The sequence below is a fragment of the Hoplias malabaricus genome, chromosome 14 (assembly GCF_029633855.1).
Source record: "Hoplias malabaricus isolate fHopMal1 chromosome 14, fHopMal1.hap1, whole genome shotgun sequence".
NCBI lineage: Eukaryota > Metazoa > Chordata > Actinopteri > Characiformes > Erythrinidae > Hoplias > Hoplias malabaricus.
The window spans coordinates 27,631,379-27,650,150 of NC_089813.1; the positions used below are offsets into that span (position 1 = coordinate 27,631,379).

Here is an 18,772-nt window from a genome sequence, read left to right on the forward strand (position 1 = left end):
TAAAGAATGCGACATCTTGTGGTGAACTAGTTCAGAGCTGGCAAACCCATATCACTGTAAAAATAATTAGGTGTTTTTTCCCCCGAAGGACAGGAGCAGCTGCCTAGATTAGGAGGTGCCCTCTTTAAACTAGAAATTACATCTGTGTTCTTTAGCAGTAAGCGTTGTATACCAGTAACCAGCTTCTGCTGTGGCCATAGAAACCTGAAGGTCATGGTGGCTGCAGATGATTTGAATGGCTCAGTTTGGTGAGGGTTATCATGATTCCAGTACTTTTTTTTTTTTTTCAGAAAAAGACAGTCTTGTTCATTTCATGTTTCCTTCTGGGAACTCTGAAAATGTTTCGATGAAAGTGGCAAGGTAGGTGTGAAATGGTTATGAAACACTGGCTATTTAAAAATAGGTATCTTTCTTGGGGCTGGTGGGGCACTAGTGGGGAGCAGGTGGACTGTGGGTGGAGTGAGACTCAGGCCTGAAGCTGTGACTGCAGCTGGATGCCAGGTCATTTGAATTCCTGATGGTGGAGGTATGATGTTAGACATGGCTAGGTGAGAACAATGTCGAATCCCACACAGAAACTAGCTTGTTCTTAGTGTGAAAACTAAATAAGCCAAAAGGCCATTGACATGGCTATGAAGCATCAACATTATGCCAGTTTCACCTTTGGTCCACAGACTGGTATGGTCAGCCCAGTAAGTGTTAAATCTTAATGGATACACACCGGGAATGGTGTCCTGGATGGCTATAGGTGGCTATGAATGTAGCAGCTACCTTGGTACTTAGCTTGCATCAGCAGGCAATTTACAGGTCACACCAGAGTAAGCAACATAAGCAGAACTCCCGGCCAATCCACAGTGAGCCCACCTTGGCTGGTAAGTCTTTGGTAGTAAGAATACTACTTGAGCAATCTGCAGTAGGCTCCCTCGACTTAAGTTAGTCATTCAGCAAGGGAGCTACTTAGACCACCAGCCATAGAGTAAACAGTCTGCTCTCACAGACTGTGGAGTACAAGACAGGGCCCTAAAGCTCTGATGTCTTTGAACTATATAAAGCAAACCTTTTTGTTCAGACTATGAGAAAGGATAAATGGATGTATTCTGTTGTATAAGCACCATATTGCCTCTTTATAAAGCAGGAACATCATTCATTCATTTTTACAATTCAATATTTTAAAGAAAGAGACTAAACAAGTAGTGTCAGATTTACTTCTGAAGAAATCCCATGGTCACAAAAGATGTAGGATTATTTTGTAAGTATGTATTCTTATGTTAGTAATATGTATAAGTAAACTGCAGTGCTGCTGTACAGCAAAGCCCATTATTGCCAGGTAGTTAAGAAAAGAAATAGTTTGTTTTTGTCTTTCTATTTCTGTTTCCAGCAGAGGTATAGTGTCCTAATGTTACGCGTTTTCCAATATTTCAGTATATAATACTGAGCAGCAAAGAGGTAAGTGGAGATTTTTTAGCGCGTAACAGGGTCGTTTTTAGGGGTTTTATTGATGACTGAAGGGGAAGTTGAACTGCACACTGCAGACTGTGTGTTAGAGTCGGATTTGAAAGCCCTGACGTTGTCATCTCCTAAGTTTCAGTAGTGTAATGAGCGCAGAAGAAACGCAACGCCGTCTTTGAGGTCTGAGCCTTGTTCCAATGGACCGAGTGATGATGCTCGAGTCCTGCTCCTGCTCTTGCGCACTGAGCACGCCTCCTCCCGGCGTATGACGCAATGAGGCTGTTCTGCCGACCGCGCTCCCACCCCCCTTCCACCCCTCCGCCGTGTGGGCTGTTTCTCCCGCTCCCTTCGCCTCCCCCCGCTTTTCTATTTCGCTTTTCTACGAGCAAGCAGCCAAGATGGAAATTGTAAACCAGGTAGGGCATCTGGGCACAAATAAATTAATGGACGACATGTTTGGGGAAATATGAATGACTGTGCTTTTGCATCTTTATAAGGCGGTTAATTAAAGGCGACTGAGAAGGGCAGGTTATTATTGCATGTACGTTTCTGTGGTGGGCTGCTGTTGTGACAGAATCCCTGTAACATCCCACAATGCTCCTTTGCGCTTAGTTATCGCCTGGGATGTGAGGAAAAGGCTGTGCAATTTCTCATCCGTGATAACACAGTGATGCTTGATGGCAAACGATAATAAAAGAAGAGCTTCAAAAGCCATCATCGAGAGGCCTTTACTATGCAGTTACTGTAGAGAATGCTCTGTAAAATGGCAGCTGACTTTTGCCTGAGCTGCTGTGACTCAGTCCTTGCTTCCATTCCAAGAGAGCAAGGATGTACTTATCTGTGATGGATCGCACACAGGGATGCATAAATACATAGTGTTTGGCCTTGATGACTGTGAGATATGAGCGAATTGAACGCAAATGTAAAATTAAAAACTGTATTTTGTTGTTTTCATGATAGTGACAGCCTTAGGGACGCTTTTTCTGAAGAGGAAACTCTCTGTTAATACACCCCTAGGACGCTGCTATGATCTAATATGGTTTCATGGGGAAGGGCATATTAATTTGATATTATGAAATATTATAATATCTTCAAATTATTCATCGAATGTTTTGAGGGTAGAGGCGGGGACGCGCTGTCGTGTTCTATTGATCTGCCCTCTTACGTCACAAACGCTCTCTGAATATATAATAAGCCTATCACACATCTCCACCCTAATACACACTGCTGCTGCTGCTGTTGTTGTTTTTGTTGTTGTTTAGTGTTACATTTTAAAGGACAATTTCAGCTACAGACTGGGCTACATAACAGTCCTTGACAAACATCTTATGGTAAAACTTACAGTCCAAAATATACCAGCCTCTGGTCCTTAAAGGAGGATGATTAAAACTATGGGTGGGCAGTATGGCATTAATTACTGCATTGCAATACATATAATGTGGATTGTGTAACTGTCTTATTTTATTATCATGTTGCAGGTATATGGTCAATATCTTTTATGTCTTTATGATAATATTATCAAACTGCTTGAAACATCAGCTCAAGCGATGAAGGTCAAGTTGGCTGAAACATCACAACACTTGTGTCTAGTAAAATGAACAATTGATTTAATGATGTGCTGTTGTATGTCTCCATAAAACGCTCCCAACCTTCATATCAGATATCATGATAAATATCAGCACCATGTAATAACAATAATACCCCAGACAGAGCTGTTTTTCTTTCATTAAATAGAAACTGACTTCTTGAATGGATAATTTAATCAGAATGAAGGTCATCAGGAGCATGTGTAGTCTACAGTGCTAATTCTGTCATACAGTAGAACAGTGTGTCAGAAATACTAGCTATATATTTCATTCAGGTACCCCCTTTATAGACTGGAGCAGAACGTTTGTCAGACCCTCTGTGTTTTCCTAACTTTGTGGGTTAGCACGTCTTGGTAGGAATAAAAACAAAAAATAAAACAGAAAAATATCACATTATAGTAAAGAAGCACAGAAATTCCAATTCATACTGAAAGGGAAAGGTCTCGTGGCTTAAAATTGCCAATGTCAACACCTGTGCATAAATCCTAAGGATACAGGGACAGACCACTTTCACCTGTATTCACTGATCACTGGAGACAATACTGTAGCAATATTTAAAAGCCCATTTTAGCTGGATAACTGCAGGTAAATCCTAGAAACAGCAGAAATGAACAAAAGCCACGTGAACAAAGACATATATATATGCAATATATATATGTTGTTTTCCTTTTTAAAGGAAAAATAAATAAATAATACCGTATTACTGTCAGATTAAACCATTTGGGATGAACATTAAAACCATAAATAAAACATTTGGGGCCCACTGGGGACTTATCCTCCCTCTGAAATACACAAAGTTGGAGTTGTTATTGCAAAACTGCTAATATTAGTTAATGCAACAAGCTTTGCTCTTTGAGAAAAAAAACCAAAGACAAGAAAAAAAAAAGACACAATGAAACTAAGCTGAGGGAAAACATTTAAAATAATAATATAAACGTTGATAAATGCAGGGGAAAGTAAAGCAGAGATCTGTAACTATTTAGAATTAAAGTGAGTTTTGATTGTTAAATTGATGCAAGAATGGAAGCAGCCAGGAAGGCTCATTCATTCATTCATTCATTATCTGTAACCACTTATCCAGTTCAGGGTCGCGGTGGGTCCAGAGCCTACATGAAATCATTGGGTGCAAGGCAGGAATACACCCTGGAGGGGGCGCCAGTCCTTCACAGGGCAACACAGACACACACACACACATTCACTCACACACTCACAATTTCGAGTCGCCAGTCCAACTACCAACGTGTGTTTTTGGACTGTGGGAGGAAACCGGAGCACCCGGAGGAAACCCACACGGACACAGGGAGAACACACCAACTCCTCACAGACAGTCACCCGGAGTGGGAATCGAACCCACAACCTTCAGACCCCTGGAGCTATGTGACTGGAGAGAAGACAAGAAAAAAAAGATAGGGATTATGTTTAAAGTTGGTTGTTCTTGTTTCTGATTGTTATTTAACTCCATTATTTGTTAACATAACTTATATAGTCTTTCAAAACAGCCCTCTATACTGCAATGTGCCACAGCCCACACCCTAATCGCTCTTGAGAAGGCAGATTATGAGTTTTGGGTAGTATATGATATCTATGAAAGCTCTTAAAGGGATAGTAGAATAATAGTACTTTACTTGCCATATAGAATATAGATTATTCATTCATTCATTCATTTTCCGTAACCACTTCATCCAGTTAAGGGTCACGTTGGGTCTGGAGCTTACCCGGAATCACTGGGCACTAGGCAGAAACACACCCTGGAGGGGGCGCCAGTCAATCACAAGCCATCACATATTCACTCAGTCATTCACACCTTTGGACTCTTGTCAATAGCTACCCCCTAGCAACCAGTGGCAGCTGCTGGTCTTTCAAAGAGGGGAAGCTCATTGTCAGCTTACATCATAAAATTTGTCAGTTTATTTATACATATATTCTGCCCTCTGTTCCTTTTCAAGAAAATGGCTTGTGATCCTATCGTACCAAGTAGACGTCTTTTCCAGGGACTTGACCAGTGTCCTCTCAATGGCCAGCAGAGCTAGGCTGCTTAGACGACCAATTACCAAGAAATGGGTGGCACAAAATCTGCGATGGGACTAAAACTTCCAGTGATTAAGTGACGGTGTATATCTCAAAATAGCTGTCAATCAAAATGGGATTCAGCCTTTCGACTGGTCCTCCAATCATCTTGCAGAAGCTCCACATCCAGAAACTTCCACAGCTCCATTCTGCCCCAGAGATGCTCAGCGTTCACGGGCGGGACAAAATCGTGGCATTTATCCAATGACCAGCAAGTTTCAAAGGAATGAAAAAAATGTTTCCTACAGTCCCGTTTAAGTGAATAGAGGCTCAGCTTCTACAGCCAAATGCATTGATGCTACGGGAATGTATGAGAAGTTAACAAAATTGAATCAGTCGATTTGTGATAAGTAGCTGATTCTGAATGAACTCGTCTTTGAGATGAACGTGTTCTAAAGCATTTGTAGTCAATGAAATGTTAAGACAACTGTTAACTGACCATTTAGTTTTTGACATTTTAGTCTTAGAGAAATTGCCACTGCTAGCAACATGTGTTTTTGGACTGTGGGAGAAAACTGGATCACCTGGAAAAACCCATTCAGACACAAGGAGAACACATACAGAGAAAACTATACAGAGAGTGAACTGCGGTAGGGTTTGACCACAAAAAGCCCTGAAATCTTGTGTTGTGTCACAGCAGCACTACGTGTGTTCCCATTGTATATTATATTCAAGAACACACAAATAAAAGAAATTTATTTGATTTGCAAATAGGGCAGCACAGTGGCACAACAGGTAGTGTCGCAGTCACACCTCAAGGGTCCTGGTGCTGTGGGATCGACAGATACAACTCTATTTAGACCCATAGTGCTGTGTTATCAGCAAAAAGCCTTTAAGTAGGCTACTGTTTACCAGATGATGATCATTTTAGACGTCTACCAGTCCACATTTTTCATTCTGTAATAAAGGTGGTATTAATCAGTGAGAACATTGATTTTTCTTGACTGTGTGTAGCAAGCCAACAATGTAGAATATGTCATGAAGCCCAAATAACTATTTGGAGAAGGTTTGCCGTGTGTTTTGTAACTAAACCTTTTTATAAATTTCTGAATGCTAATTTTGAAATCTGAAGATTTTTCTGAAATGTTTTCCACTTATTAGATGCCATTTTAACACCATCATTTTCTATTTACAGTTAGTTGCCAATGGGCAATTCAGAGTGCTTAAAGTGCCCCTGGGCTTCATCAAAGTCCTGGAATGGGTAAGTGCTTATTTGTTTGGGTCATTGATACAACTGTGATATCCTAAACCTCTATTTTAACTCTGTGTGTATTAGTGTAATCCACTTGAGTGCTATGAAAGGTTTATAGCGTTTGTATTTCTAGGCCTGGATTATTTTTGCTTCTCTAGGAGTGGAAATAATTAAAGACAAGTAGAAGCTCCTGACAACTCTAAATGAGCATCTTTGTGTTACCTTGTTCAGAAAATGCATCTCCTTGTATTTTTGATTACTCATCCACTTATACATCATCTCTAATGACTCATACGCCAGGTGTTTGCTCATGCAAGCATAGTTTGATGGCTAAATAATACATACCTTTAAAGCAGCCTGTCATCTGAAGATCTAATACCAGGCTGGTTTCAGCTGCAATTGTTCTGTGTCATCATACAGGAGGCCAGTGTGTAGGCCAAGAAAAAGTATGTTGACATATCAAGGTCTAATGCTGAGGGGAGGGGGAGTATGTGTAGGGTAATACTGGCATCTGGTGGCTCACCTCTGATAGTTCAACTTTGGAGGAAGCATCTTTTAGTCAGGGGTGGGGGGATTGGGATCATTATATAGAATAGTATTTAATAGAAAATGTATTATACTTGCTTTTCCAGATATGATCTTATGATATATAACAAAGCTGTTCTTCATATTTCATCTAAATCTTCAACTGACTGTTAAATGTCTGTTTTTTTAAATCACCATCTCATAAAAGCAGTCATTTGAATAGAATCTCCTTTTTTTAACTGTACAATCAGGTCATTAAGTTACAGATAAAGTTGGTCTTAGTCTGATTTTAAATCTGGTTCAAGGCTGTAGAACCTCTGGAAAACTGATATAAGTCAAACGTGACCTCTCATAGTCATACATGTATATGGAATCATTATGACTAAAAGTGATTAGTGTAATTAATGCACAGAAGAAAATGAGCCCTATAAATGGACTCTACTGAACTAATCACATTCATTACAGGTGTGACCCCACGTTTGGCCCTGGCCTGATTTTACTCCGATTTTCTTGACATTGAATGGCTCTTGAAAGCAAGTTTGGACAATGGTTTAGATTCATCTGCCCTTGTTGATTGTGTCTTGATTTTGTTTGGTCCAGTTAAATTTCGTCTCACTCATTTTGGGCTTTTGCTTTTGAAGTGTTCTGGCATGGTTATCTGTTTGATCTCCTGTGGAGGCGCCTGAGGCCTTTTCTGACTGGAGTCCAGCTCCACGGTGTGACAGATGGCCGAGAATCTCTGTGAAATTTAATAGCTCCATTCTCCATTCAATCCCTCAACTCAGCCACAGCCAGCCTCCAACCCGCATATAATCTCTGAGTGACTCAATCGCACAGATTTATGCCAGGACAGAAAAAACTATGTTTGTGTCTGTCCCATAATGCTATTCTACAGTGTAGAGACAGGCTTTTCTCAACATAATAATATGTATGTGCTCTTATAATTCGTTGTGTTATTCATGATATCAGACCTTGATCACACCTGATTAAATCTAGTTGCACAGGTATGATACAAATATTTCTAGACAATATGAAAGAACATTCTAGAATGTTGTAAGTGTTCCCACTTTGTGTCGAGTGATCGAAAGCAGCCTGAATGGAGGAGAAGACTGGAATTATGCAAATAGATGAGAAAATTCTAGCACAGTGTGGCACAGGAGAATATTCTAAAACATTGTGAAAGCTGGAAAACATTCAGGAGGAGGCCGATTAGGAAGATCATTCTAACAGTGTGTGAAAGTAGAAGAGTATTGTAAGAATATTCATTGTTGATAGAGGGAAAGAAAGGGTGGATGGGAGAGAACAGTTCAGAACATTGTAAGACATCTAGGCTGGTGGAGTATATTCGAGAACAGGATGAATGGGAGGCAGCATTCTATAACATGGTGTGTGTAGAGAACATTCCAGAACAGAGTGAATTGAAAGAGCATTCTCGAATAGTGTGATTGGGGAGAACATTTAAGAACAGTTTGGACAGGGGAACATTCTTAAAATGTGTGAATTGAAGAGAGCACTCTAGAACATTGAATGGTGAAGAATATTCCAGAGTTTCCAAACAAACTCAGAGTACTATGTGAATTTGTTGACAAGCACTCGGTCAGTGTACCTTAGAGTTATTAGATCAGCCCACGCTGCATCTCTAACACGTTCGGTTCTTCATGTTTTCAACGGGGATTTCAGGGAAAATGTGCATTCTCTTTCTCTCTCTGTTTTCAGGTGTTCGCTATCTTTGCTTTTTCCACCTGCGGGAGCTACTCAGGTCTGTTTCGCATGAGCGTGGAGTGCAGAAACAGATCGGAGAGTGACCTGAAAATAGAAGTGGAGTTTGAATACCCCTTCAGGTACTGTGAGCTGCAGTTCAGCTGGCCCTGTCATGACAGCCATTTCTTGTGATCGATTTATTGACCCCGGTAATAATTGCGCTAAACAAGATTATTGTCCTTTTAAGACCATTTATGCCACCAATATAATGATAATATAAGGGCATAATAATTCATTTACTCCCCGTTAAACAGCAATGAACTTTCAGCAAAAAGAATATTCAGACAATGGAAAAGCAATACGTGTGTTCTAAATTAATTAATGTCGTAAATACATAAACCATCAATTAAAAAAACACTGCTTCAAAACAAAGTGACATAAAGGCTCCATAACAGAGAGCAGAGAAAAACAGAAATGAGCGAGCAGTTAAAATAATGGTAATGTTCATTTTTATGTAATTAAACATGCCAGTTGGAACAATAGGCGATATTAAGGTCTGTTAAAATGATTGAAGAAAAGTCCATATATTGTAAGATAAGTTGATAATGTAGTTATTGTGACAGACCTAAGTTTATCATTGCAGAATTACAATATACAGATTTATTATTTAATCTATCTTTGTCTCAGTAGTTCAGATACAGCACTAATTTATGTACAGCACAAATGTACAGAGACCACACTTTATTTAATTTTGGGCATTTTGTACAAGTTATTTTCTCTTTTTGGATGAGATTAGATGTAGGTAATGGGAAAGACAAATAATGCAAGGCCTAGTAGACCACCTATAAAAGCACAGCTGTTTCTATGAAAGGATATACATCAGTCAAGAAGCTGTTACTGAGAGGAAGAAATAAAAAAAATATATATAAGAAAGAAATTTGCCAGTCTTACAACAAAGCTGCTGCTGTTTTCAGATCAATGTACAGACTGACCGGAGACATAGAAAAATATCATTGTAGGTATCTTTTTGATAAACTGAAAGCTGGTCTGCTGAAAATAATGGGAGCTGAAAGAAAGGCACTGTGGGGACACACTAAATGCTGAAAAAGTGCTTTGATACTCTGTTGTTGAGGCTTCTATGTAATTCTGTTAAATAAAGTTTTCTGTTAAAAAATGAATCTTGATAATGAATACTCTTTATATTAGGACCTATTTGTAATGGAAGTCAAACTGATGAAGGTTGGCCTCTGACAATGCTGTACCCTTTTTATTTGATCTATGAATGGCAAACAGGCTAAGATTACTAACTCTTTCACATTTCCCCAGGCTCCACCAAGTCTACTTTGATGCCCCAACTTGCAGGGGAGGCTCACATGGGCGCTACTTCCTCGTGGGTGACTACTCCTCATCTGCAGAGTTTTTTGTCACCATTGGTGTCTTTGCCTTCCTGTACTCAACAGCAGCTCTTAGCATCTATGTCTTTGCCTTTGACAAATATCGCGAGAACAACAAGGGACCACTGATTGTAAGTGTCCCCCAGTAATGGACAGACAAAAAGCAGCAAAAACATTGATATAATATAAAGTAGAAATATAGTACAATAATATATACATGAATGAGGATAATAATACGTATTATAATAGACACAACCAGATAGTGCACATAAATAACAATGTGTACTGAATATTTACTGAGGAATAGCTTTTTAATGTTTCAAAATGTTTCTGTTGTTGTGTTCTGTGGTTATTTAACTGTACATTGTAATAATATTAGAACTTTTTGTACTAAACTTTGCGTTTTAAAACAAGTATCTTGCCTGGCCAAGAAAAAAAATCATGCTCACCAATATTCTACCCTCACTGGTCATTAGCTCCACTTTGCATATAGTTGCATTTTGTATTTCTAGAGACTGTAGTCCATCTGTTGCTCTGCATACTTTGTTCTTCAGTGTTCAGGGTCCCACAGGACCTCATCAAGGCAAGTATTATTTGGGCGATGGATCTTCCTTAGCGCTGCACTGATACTAAGTTTTTGGTGGTATGTTACTGTGTGTTGTGCTGGTTCAAGTGGATCCGACACAGCAGTACAGTTGGAGTTTAAACTCTGGCCACTCACTGACACATTTATGATCCTGTGGAGTCTTGATCATTGAAGAACGGGATGAATGCAGGGGCACACATAGTATGCAAAGCAACAGATAGGCTAAAGTCTAATTGTAGAACAATAAAGTGCACCTATATGTTAAGTGGAGCTGATAAAAATGAAAAGTGATTGTAGAATATTGGAGGTTGGAATGTTTTTAGGCCTGGCAGTGTAAAAGTTTGATCAAGCAGATAAAGCTTGCTTGCTATTTCTCTCAGGATTTTGGCGTGACATGTGTGTTCACCTTCATGTGGCTGGTGAGCTCAGCAGCTTGGGCAAAGGGATTATCAGACGTGAAGACGGCCACAGACCCGGAGAAAGTACTGAAACTCATCTCTGCCTGTGAGGAAGAGGGAAACCGCTGTCGTGAAGTTCATGACCCTGTCATGTCCGGCCTCAACACCTCCGTGGTGAGTATACAAGATCAGCAACCCTAACAGTGTACAGCAGAGGTATATAAATCCAGACCTTACATCCAGGTTCCAGGCCTGGATTTTGAAATTGCTAGTCAGTATGATGCTATAGCTGCAATTGCTAGTGCGGAGGAAACCCACGCAGACACAGGGAGAACACACCAAACAAGAATTTCCAATGTATGCCTTAATGCAGTGGTTCATAAACCTTTTGAACCAAGTACCACCTATTATCAAACCAAAACCTATCAGTCCTGTGTCTTGCTTGAATATTTGTAATTTGCATGCATTAAACAAAGTTGTTCTAAAATAATTACAAAAAATTATAGAGCAAATATAAATTATTAGGCTTAAACTGAATATTTTAAACACAATTATACATTTATGAGAACATATAGAGTTTTGGGGAAATTAGTATTTTCAAAGAAAATGAAAAAATGTGAAGAGAGAACAATTAAATATGTGCTTCAATAGACTATAGGTGAAGCAGGTGCTCACAGGAGCACTCAGCACTTGTATCAGTAGGTGAAGGAGGCGTGGCGTAAACAGTGTTTTAGGACTATAATGATGTGAAACCAGCCACATCGTTGTTCTTCAACACTTCTTCAGAAGTGTTCTCTCTATTTAGTCTTTCTGTGCTTAGGAGTATTTCATGGAGTTGGTCTCAGTTTGTTTTTCTCATTTCCCCTTTTCATTTTGCAATGAAGTCCAAATTTCCCACATCTGTCTCTAGCCTTTGCTTACATTTAGTAAAAAGCTGAAACAGGGCTTTCTTTATATAGATTGTGCAAAATACTGGGAGATTGTGTTCCCTGCCTGGAAATAAGAAGCGGGGGAATGTTGCACCAGCCCTTCTCTTACAGACTACTGAACTAGTACTTTCTTCATAGCCCATAGTGTATTTTTTTAACAAACTACATTATGTAGTTTACACATGAACATTTTTCAGTTTCAGATTTTTTTTTTAATTAAGCAGTAATTTTTGATTAACCACCACTTGCTGTTCACGTATCACAGTTTAAGGACCACTATCATTGTGCAATGTGGTAGTGTCTTAACAATGCTGTATTGTGTCAGACGTATTCCAGAAAGTCTGTCACAGAGTGTCCCTCCAAGGTTTGTTATTTTTTTTTTGTGAAACTGTGTTTCTGAGCTTTGTGTCGGAAAAGTCTTTTCGCTGACACCAAGTCATTCATAATGTAGAAAATGAGTTAGAATGAGTTAATGAGTGAACCATTCCGAAAGAAGCAAAAGACTACAGCTGGCTTAATACAACACACAACAGCAAGTATAGTACCATCTGTCACACTTGCAGCTCTCCTGTTATAATTAGTTTGTGCAACTACATAAATATAGCCATTATTTGCCTTCATTATTCATTTAATATTCATGAGATTATTGACATAGTGGACATTGTATTGTGAAACCAATGGAAATGTGATCTGCAACTGTTAATGCAACTCTAATGACAGCTACAAATCAGCCCTGTTTCTCTTGTGCTTGCAGGTCTTTGGCTTCCTGAACCTGTTTTTGTGGGCAGGCAATCTGTGGTTTGTGTTTAAGGAGACCGGCATCATTGCCCCTTTCATGCGCCCCCCACCTGCCCAGGAGAAGCAGCCAGCCCCCGAATCCTACGGCCAGCAGGGCTACGGCCAGCAGGACCCCTACGCTGGCTCCCAGGGTGGCTACCAACCCGACTACAGTCAGCAGGGCTACAACCAGGGGGCAGACTACGGGCAGGGTGGTTACAACCAGCAGGGGGCACCCACTTCCTTTTCCAACCAGATGTGAGGAAGGAGTGGATGAAGAGGCGGACGGAGACTGGTGAGTGCCGAAGAAGAAGGTGGTAATTATTACTCTGATACCGTGGGTGGTTCTCTCATGTCTTTTGCAGCTATGGTTGCTATGGTTGAGTCTGTATTGAAAGCTTAAGGTTAATTTTGATAAGGTGGTGGGAGTAAATGCCATGTTCTTGCTTCTTATGCCACTTTCTTATCAAGGCAGACTCTTACTAAATGATGCCTTTGCTAATAGCCATTCATTCAGTGATTTTTTTTTCTAAAAATTGCTTTTAAAGCTCTTTCTTTCAAACTTTCTCTCTCTCTCTCTCTCTCTCTCTCTCTCTCTCTCTTTCTACAGAAAGAGGATGATCGTGTGACTAATGGAGTGTGGTGCCTGAACCCTACCCATACACCCACACTCTTCCCTGTCTGTCTGTTTGTGCATACCTTTGTGGATGGAAAGAAGGGGGGAGGGAAGGGGTGGGGGACAATAAATACAAAGAGATGTATGGCACAGGGAAAAAGCAAGGGAAACTCTATGTGCTGTTCATTATTGTGATGTATAAAACTGAAAAAAGTTAAAAAAATAATAATGTTAGGTATGATCAGATGAATACATGCCAAAATATGTAAAAGACAAAAAAAAGAAGATATAAATTATTGCTATATAAATTTTGAAATTGATGATGTTGACAATAGTAATGCTAAACTTGAGAGAATGTATTTGTCTGTGCTGTAAAAATATCAATATGAACAAATATATACAAATATTTCCTAAAGATATGTATGGGATTATTCCACTGTAGTCTTAAGTTATGTTCTAATAAAGTTCACTGATGATTATGCTAATTAGATGAAAATCATCATTGAACCCCAACGGGAGTGGTTCCTTGAGAATTTTTACCTATAGTGGTTTGGTACGAGTTGCATAGATATTCACTAATGTTGTATCAGAATTTTATACGTTCATCCATTTCATTTTTTAAATTATGTTTTTATTTTTATTTTTCCATTCTGCCGTTCCTTTTTTTTTTCATCGGTGGGATAGAGCATTGAACCGAATGAGTTTGAGCTTAGAGAGTGGGCCCAGTTCTGCTGTCAGCAATAGACTTAATACATGACCAAACTCAAGGTGGGACCAGATATATTCTTCTGAGCAGCACAGCCATTGTTAGCCAGGATTTTACAGCGTTTTTCTTTCTTTTGAGACTCAGTTTTGTTTCTTCTCTCAATAATTTGAGGAGAATGTGTTCAGTATATTAGCATGGTTTGAGTAGCTCCTAATAACTATGCTTCCTCTACTATGCTGCTCGAGTGTGTCAGTGCTGTTTCTTGCAAGTGGATGACTAAATCTCAACTTCTGTTTGTGTAGTGTGGGCCCCTGACAGGAAAGCCGTCATGTGTATTGAGTAGGTGGTAGTCTATGTTGATGTGCCAGTTTCAATTTCATATTTTATACCCTCTCCCCTTTCTACCCTGACCCCCATTACTCTTTCTCCTTTCAACACACTGGGAAAAGACGCACCCCTTTGAAACCTATTTTGACAAAAAAAAAAAAAAAAAAAAGAAAGAAAAAGAAGAAGCACAATTTGATTTAGCTTAGGCTTGTTCTATTGAAATATATTTGCAAATATGTGTGTATATATACATATGTATATGCCCTGGAAGATCTGCAGTCTAGTGACTTTAATCTTTTATGTTATACAGTGAATCTATAGAAGGTATAAAATCTATATATGCATTACCAGGAGAGATGATCATGCTAAATATCAAAAGCCTCTTTCCCACTGCAAGGCCAAATGGAATGAGCATGGAGGGTAAATGTACTGGTGGCTTTTCCACACGGTCATGGCTCAGCGTGGAACGCTTACAAACTGGAATGATCTGCCTCCACATTTGCATCACCTTTGTGCCATGTTCCCATATCTTTATATTTCCAGTACAGAAAGTGCCCTAGGGTCTGTGGAGGATGAGTGGTAGCATGAATTGGAATTTGATCTCACCCAAAGAATCTTGCGCAACATGAAAGAGGAAAGAGAAACCAAAAGTGTTTCAGACCTATCTTATCTGACGACAGCATAATTCTTAGGAGAGGTTGTGCACTTTCCGGTACTATTTTAGCAACACCGCAAATGAAAAAAACAACTTTAACTGGTCTAATGGGCCCGCACCTGCAGTGGGAAAGAGCCCAAAAGTGGTGCAAATATTTCTACATACATGTAAATGCCGGGACAGACATTTACTTCTGCTTGACTGATCACTCAAAATGCAGATGTCAAATATAGCTGGCGTTATATGATAGAATATGGTACCAACATGAATCACCCTTTTGAAATATAACGAATATGTTCAGTCTTAATCCTTTTTTAACTAGTGTTTGCCTGTTGCATCTGTATTTTACTCTAGGTTACTATGGGAAATCATCCTAAAGCATTTACCACTACACAGCAAAAGAACAATAAAATCCATTGGCACTGAACTCAGATCCTTAACCAACTGCCCTTTGACTTTGCATTATAAATGGGTTCATGGTCAGTGTGTTTTCTGTTCTTTTCTGAAATGACTGTGTGTGGTAATTGACTGTATGCCCCATATTGAAGCTGACAGGTTTGCTTGTACACTTTATAATACATAACAAGCACTAGAACATTAAGGTTGTACAGATAAAGTTATCCACTTTACAGAAAGGTGATATATTATTATTAAGGCTGAAGACAACCAGACACTGTACACCCTCAGTGTATTTCATTTGTCATTGGTTTAGAACACAGTGCTATGATGAGCTTCTCAATGTCATGCATGATCAGATGCTCAGGTCTAGCTTGCCCAAGTTTATGACTAAATCTCATTTAATATTTGCACACTCTTTAGTCCTCTCTGGGTGTAAAAGCAAAAGAGTTTTCGCTTCTGCATAGAACTAGACAGTGGGCCTGCGAACCCCAATTAGCACTCCCTTCCTTTTGCTCCCTCTTTTTTCTCTCTATCCTCCTCTCTCTCGCTCACTCTCTCTGCTCTGTCCCACTCCTCTCCCTAAATGAATATGCTGTTCAACTACTCTGTTGTTAGTGGTGTTTGGTATGTCTCGTGAAATTCTCAATGCCTTTGGGTTGTGCTGTATTTATTGTGTATAATATATTCTTAGCGTTCAATGATGTTGATGAAATGGATATGACCATGCTGAAGAATCAAGAATCAACAAAATTATCCAGGAATTCTGTTGTGTTGTTCTATGGAGTCCATGAAGGAATAATTCAATAAAGAATAACTTATCCTGTTAAAACAAATGTCTGTGTGTCTGTATGTGACATGATAATTTCCTTAACAAGAACAGAAATGATCTTGAACAATGATTATACACGTAATTGATTCTAAACCCTTTGTCAATTGTATATTTACAGGTGCAATCTGTAGTTCTGCATTTACAGGCTTTGATCCATCTACTGATCTGTATATTTTGCTAGACCCATTCCACACTGTTTTTCAATGATGAAGACCACCAGAGAGTAGGTTTATTGTGGGGTTGGGTGATTCTCAGTACTGCAGTTAATTATATGTTAGCGTTTCTTTCCAAGTTCCTATATATGTTTACTACAAAACCACGCTTCCAGTTTGTACAACTTTACTAGTAAATAAATAATAAACAAATAAATAAATAAAAATTTTAAAAAGTACCTAAATATATAAAAATACCCTTAACGCTAAATGATGTGGTGATGTTAAACATTCTTAACACATTCATTCATTCATTCATTGTCTGCAACCGCTTTTCCAATTCAGGGTCGCGGTGGGTCCAGAGCCTACCTGGTATCATTGGGCGCAAGGCAGAAACACACCCTGGAGAGGGCGCCAGTCCTTCACAGGGCGACACACACATTCACTCACACCTACGGACACTTTTGAATCGCCAATCCACCTACCAACATGTGTTTTTTGACTGTGGGAAACTGGCGCACGAGGAAACCCACATGGACACAGGGAGAACACACCAACACTTCACAGACAGTCATCCGGAGCGGGACTTGAACCCACAACTTCCAGGTCCCTGGAGCTGTATGACTCTGTGTAACTGTGTAACTTGGTGTGTTCTCCCCGTGTCCGCATGGGTTTCCTCCCAAAAACACATGTTGGTAGGTGGATTGGCGACTCAAAGTGTCCGTAGGTGTGAGTGAATGTGTGAGTGTTGCCCTGTGAAGGACTGGCGCCCCCTCCAGGGTGTATTCCCGCCTTGCGCCCAATGATTTCAGGTAGGCTCTGGACACACCGCGACCCTGAACTACATAAGCAGTTACAGATAATGATAGCTCACCTTGTCATCCATGACTGTTTCTTCGAAAATTTGTTTGTTCGCTGGTTCCTAAAAGTGATATGGCATGAATGCAGGTTTTTCTTTTAATCTACACCTATGCTAAGTAAATGTGTGAATTTGCTCTGTGGCGTGATGCTCTCTCAGTTTGATGTTTTAAACATGGCTAAATATTTGTCTACAATACCACTATCACCTTTTTTAAAGCACCATCTAAGTTTACATTAATACTTTAGCCACAAGAAGGCAGTTAATCTTCTGATTTAGACAGAAACAGGATATTGTGGAAGGAAACTGAATTTATGCACAGTACCCTTTGGTTTTTCTCACGCAACTAAAGGCTTCTGTATTTTTGGTTCAGCTTGCTGTTATTTAGAGCAATAATTTGTTTATTTCCAAATTTCTTCCAAAAATGCCTACTTTGACTTTAATGGGTTTATATCCTACATTTTAAAAGTATGTTTTATTTTGTTTCTTTTCTCCTGGGGGCCAACTTGGGAGTTTCACAACAGTGAAATTTCATTTTTACTTGGCCATTTATATATATATATATATATATATATATTAATCCTTTAATGTAAAGCTAACATACGCACTTTTTTATTATTATTCCATGAAACACCCCTTATGTCTTTAATAAACATACGGTATGTGTGTGCCGTAGGCTGAAAACACAGATAAGTTTAAAAATTGTTGTTGTTTTGTGTGCTTACCATAACAAAGGATTTCAAATTGGGTTACACTAAGCTTGTTCAGTCTTCATTAATCAGCAGAATAGACTGGGAGTGTACAATATATTGGAACATTTTAACTGTGTGTGCATACTAAAAACAGCTTGTAAACACAAAATAAATACGCTTTCCTTTTATTAACACTAGAATGGCCAGGATTCCGTAACTACTGGAACAAGCACCATGGTCATTTTAACTGTCTAGTATTTGCATGCAGTATAAATAAATAAATATATGAATTCATTTTGTTACAATAGGTCATACAATGTCAGAAAGACAATAACAAATTGTATTAAGGATTATTTATTTACTGATAATTTTTAATGTGCAGTACTAGTTAGTATGCTATTGCAATATATGAATATATAATGTATTACATCATATATAGATTTACTGTGAAATAAAAATAATTTAAAACTTACTTGTAAATATAAAGAACAATAACACTTAAATATGGTTAACACAACAAATTGAAAGCTTATTTTATATACATAATGCCTAAATGCCATAATAGTGCCTTTTACAGCTAATTCAACAGCGCAAACATTTTCCAGGATGCTTTGTAAACTGTGGCCGCCTTGTCAAGGTAAAGACTGACGTGCTGAAAGAGCAATAAAAAACAGTTGGCTTGCGGACAGAGAGAGCGTTCATAATGTAAATGGTCAAAATGACCTGGTCTTTCCAGGTTTATGTGCTCAGAATGCTTTTGTGATTTGGAATATTAATTATATTAATTTCAAAGCAATGTTAAGCTAAAATATGCTCCAATATAATTAAAGTCACAGCTCTTTGGACATGGGAGTTTATTATGTGAAAGTTTTTATATCTAAACATTTCAAAAAGGTCCAAATGACTGTCTCTTCCTTTATACAGTGGTGTGGC

The 18,772-nt window shown here is 38.9% G+C and overlaps 1 protein-coding gene across 1 annotated transcript; it reads left to right on the forward strand.

Moving 5' to 3' along the window:
• Positions 1–1,766: 1,766 nt before the first annotated feature.
• On the forward strand, positions 1,767–16,125 carry sypa (synaptophysin a). The gene is made up of 7 exons (XM_066643357.1): positions 1,767–1,865; positions 6,238–6,303; positions 8,536–8,660; positions 9,847–10,045; positions 10,881–11,072; positions 12,582–12,899; positions 13,215–16,125. Exons 1-6 carry the CDS (start codon positions 1,848–1,850, stop codon positions 12,864–12,866), a joined length of 885 nt encoding a protein of 294 aa, XP_066499454.1. The 5' UTR covers positions 1,767–1,847; the 3' UTR covers positions 12,867–12,899; positions 13,215–16,125.
• Positions 16,126–18,772: the final 2,647 nt, after the last annotated feature.

Bases quoted from the DNA above. Each gene is read 5' to 3' on its own strand.
- sypa (XM_066643357.1), top strand. The intron at 6,304-8,535 runs GTAAGTGCTTAT...CTCTGTTTTCAG, and splicing joins TCATCAAAGTCCTGGAATGG to GTGTTCGCTATCTTTGCTTT. The intron at 10,046-10,880 runs GTAAGTGTCCCC...TATTTCTCTCAG, and splicing joins ACAACAAGGGACCACTGATT to GATTTTGGCGTGACATGTGT.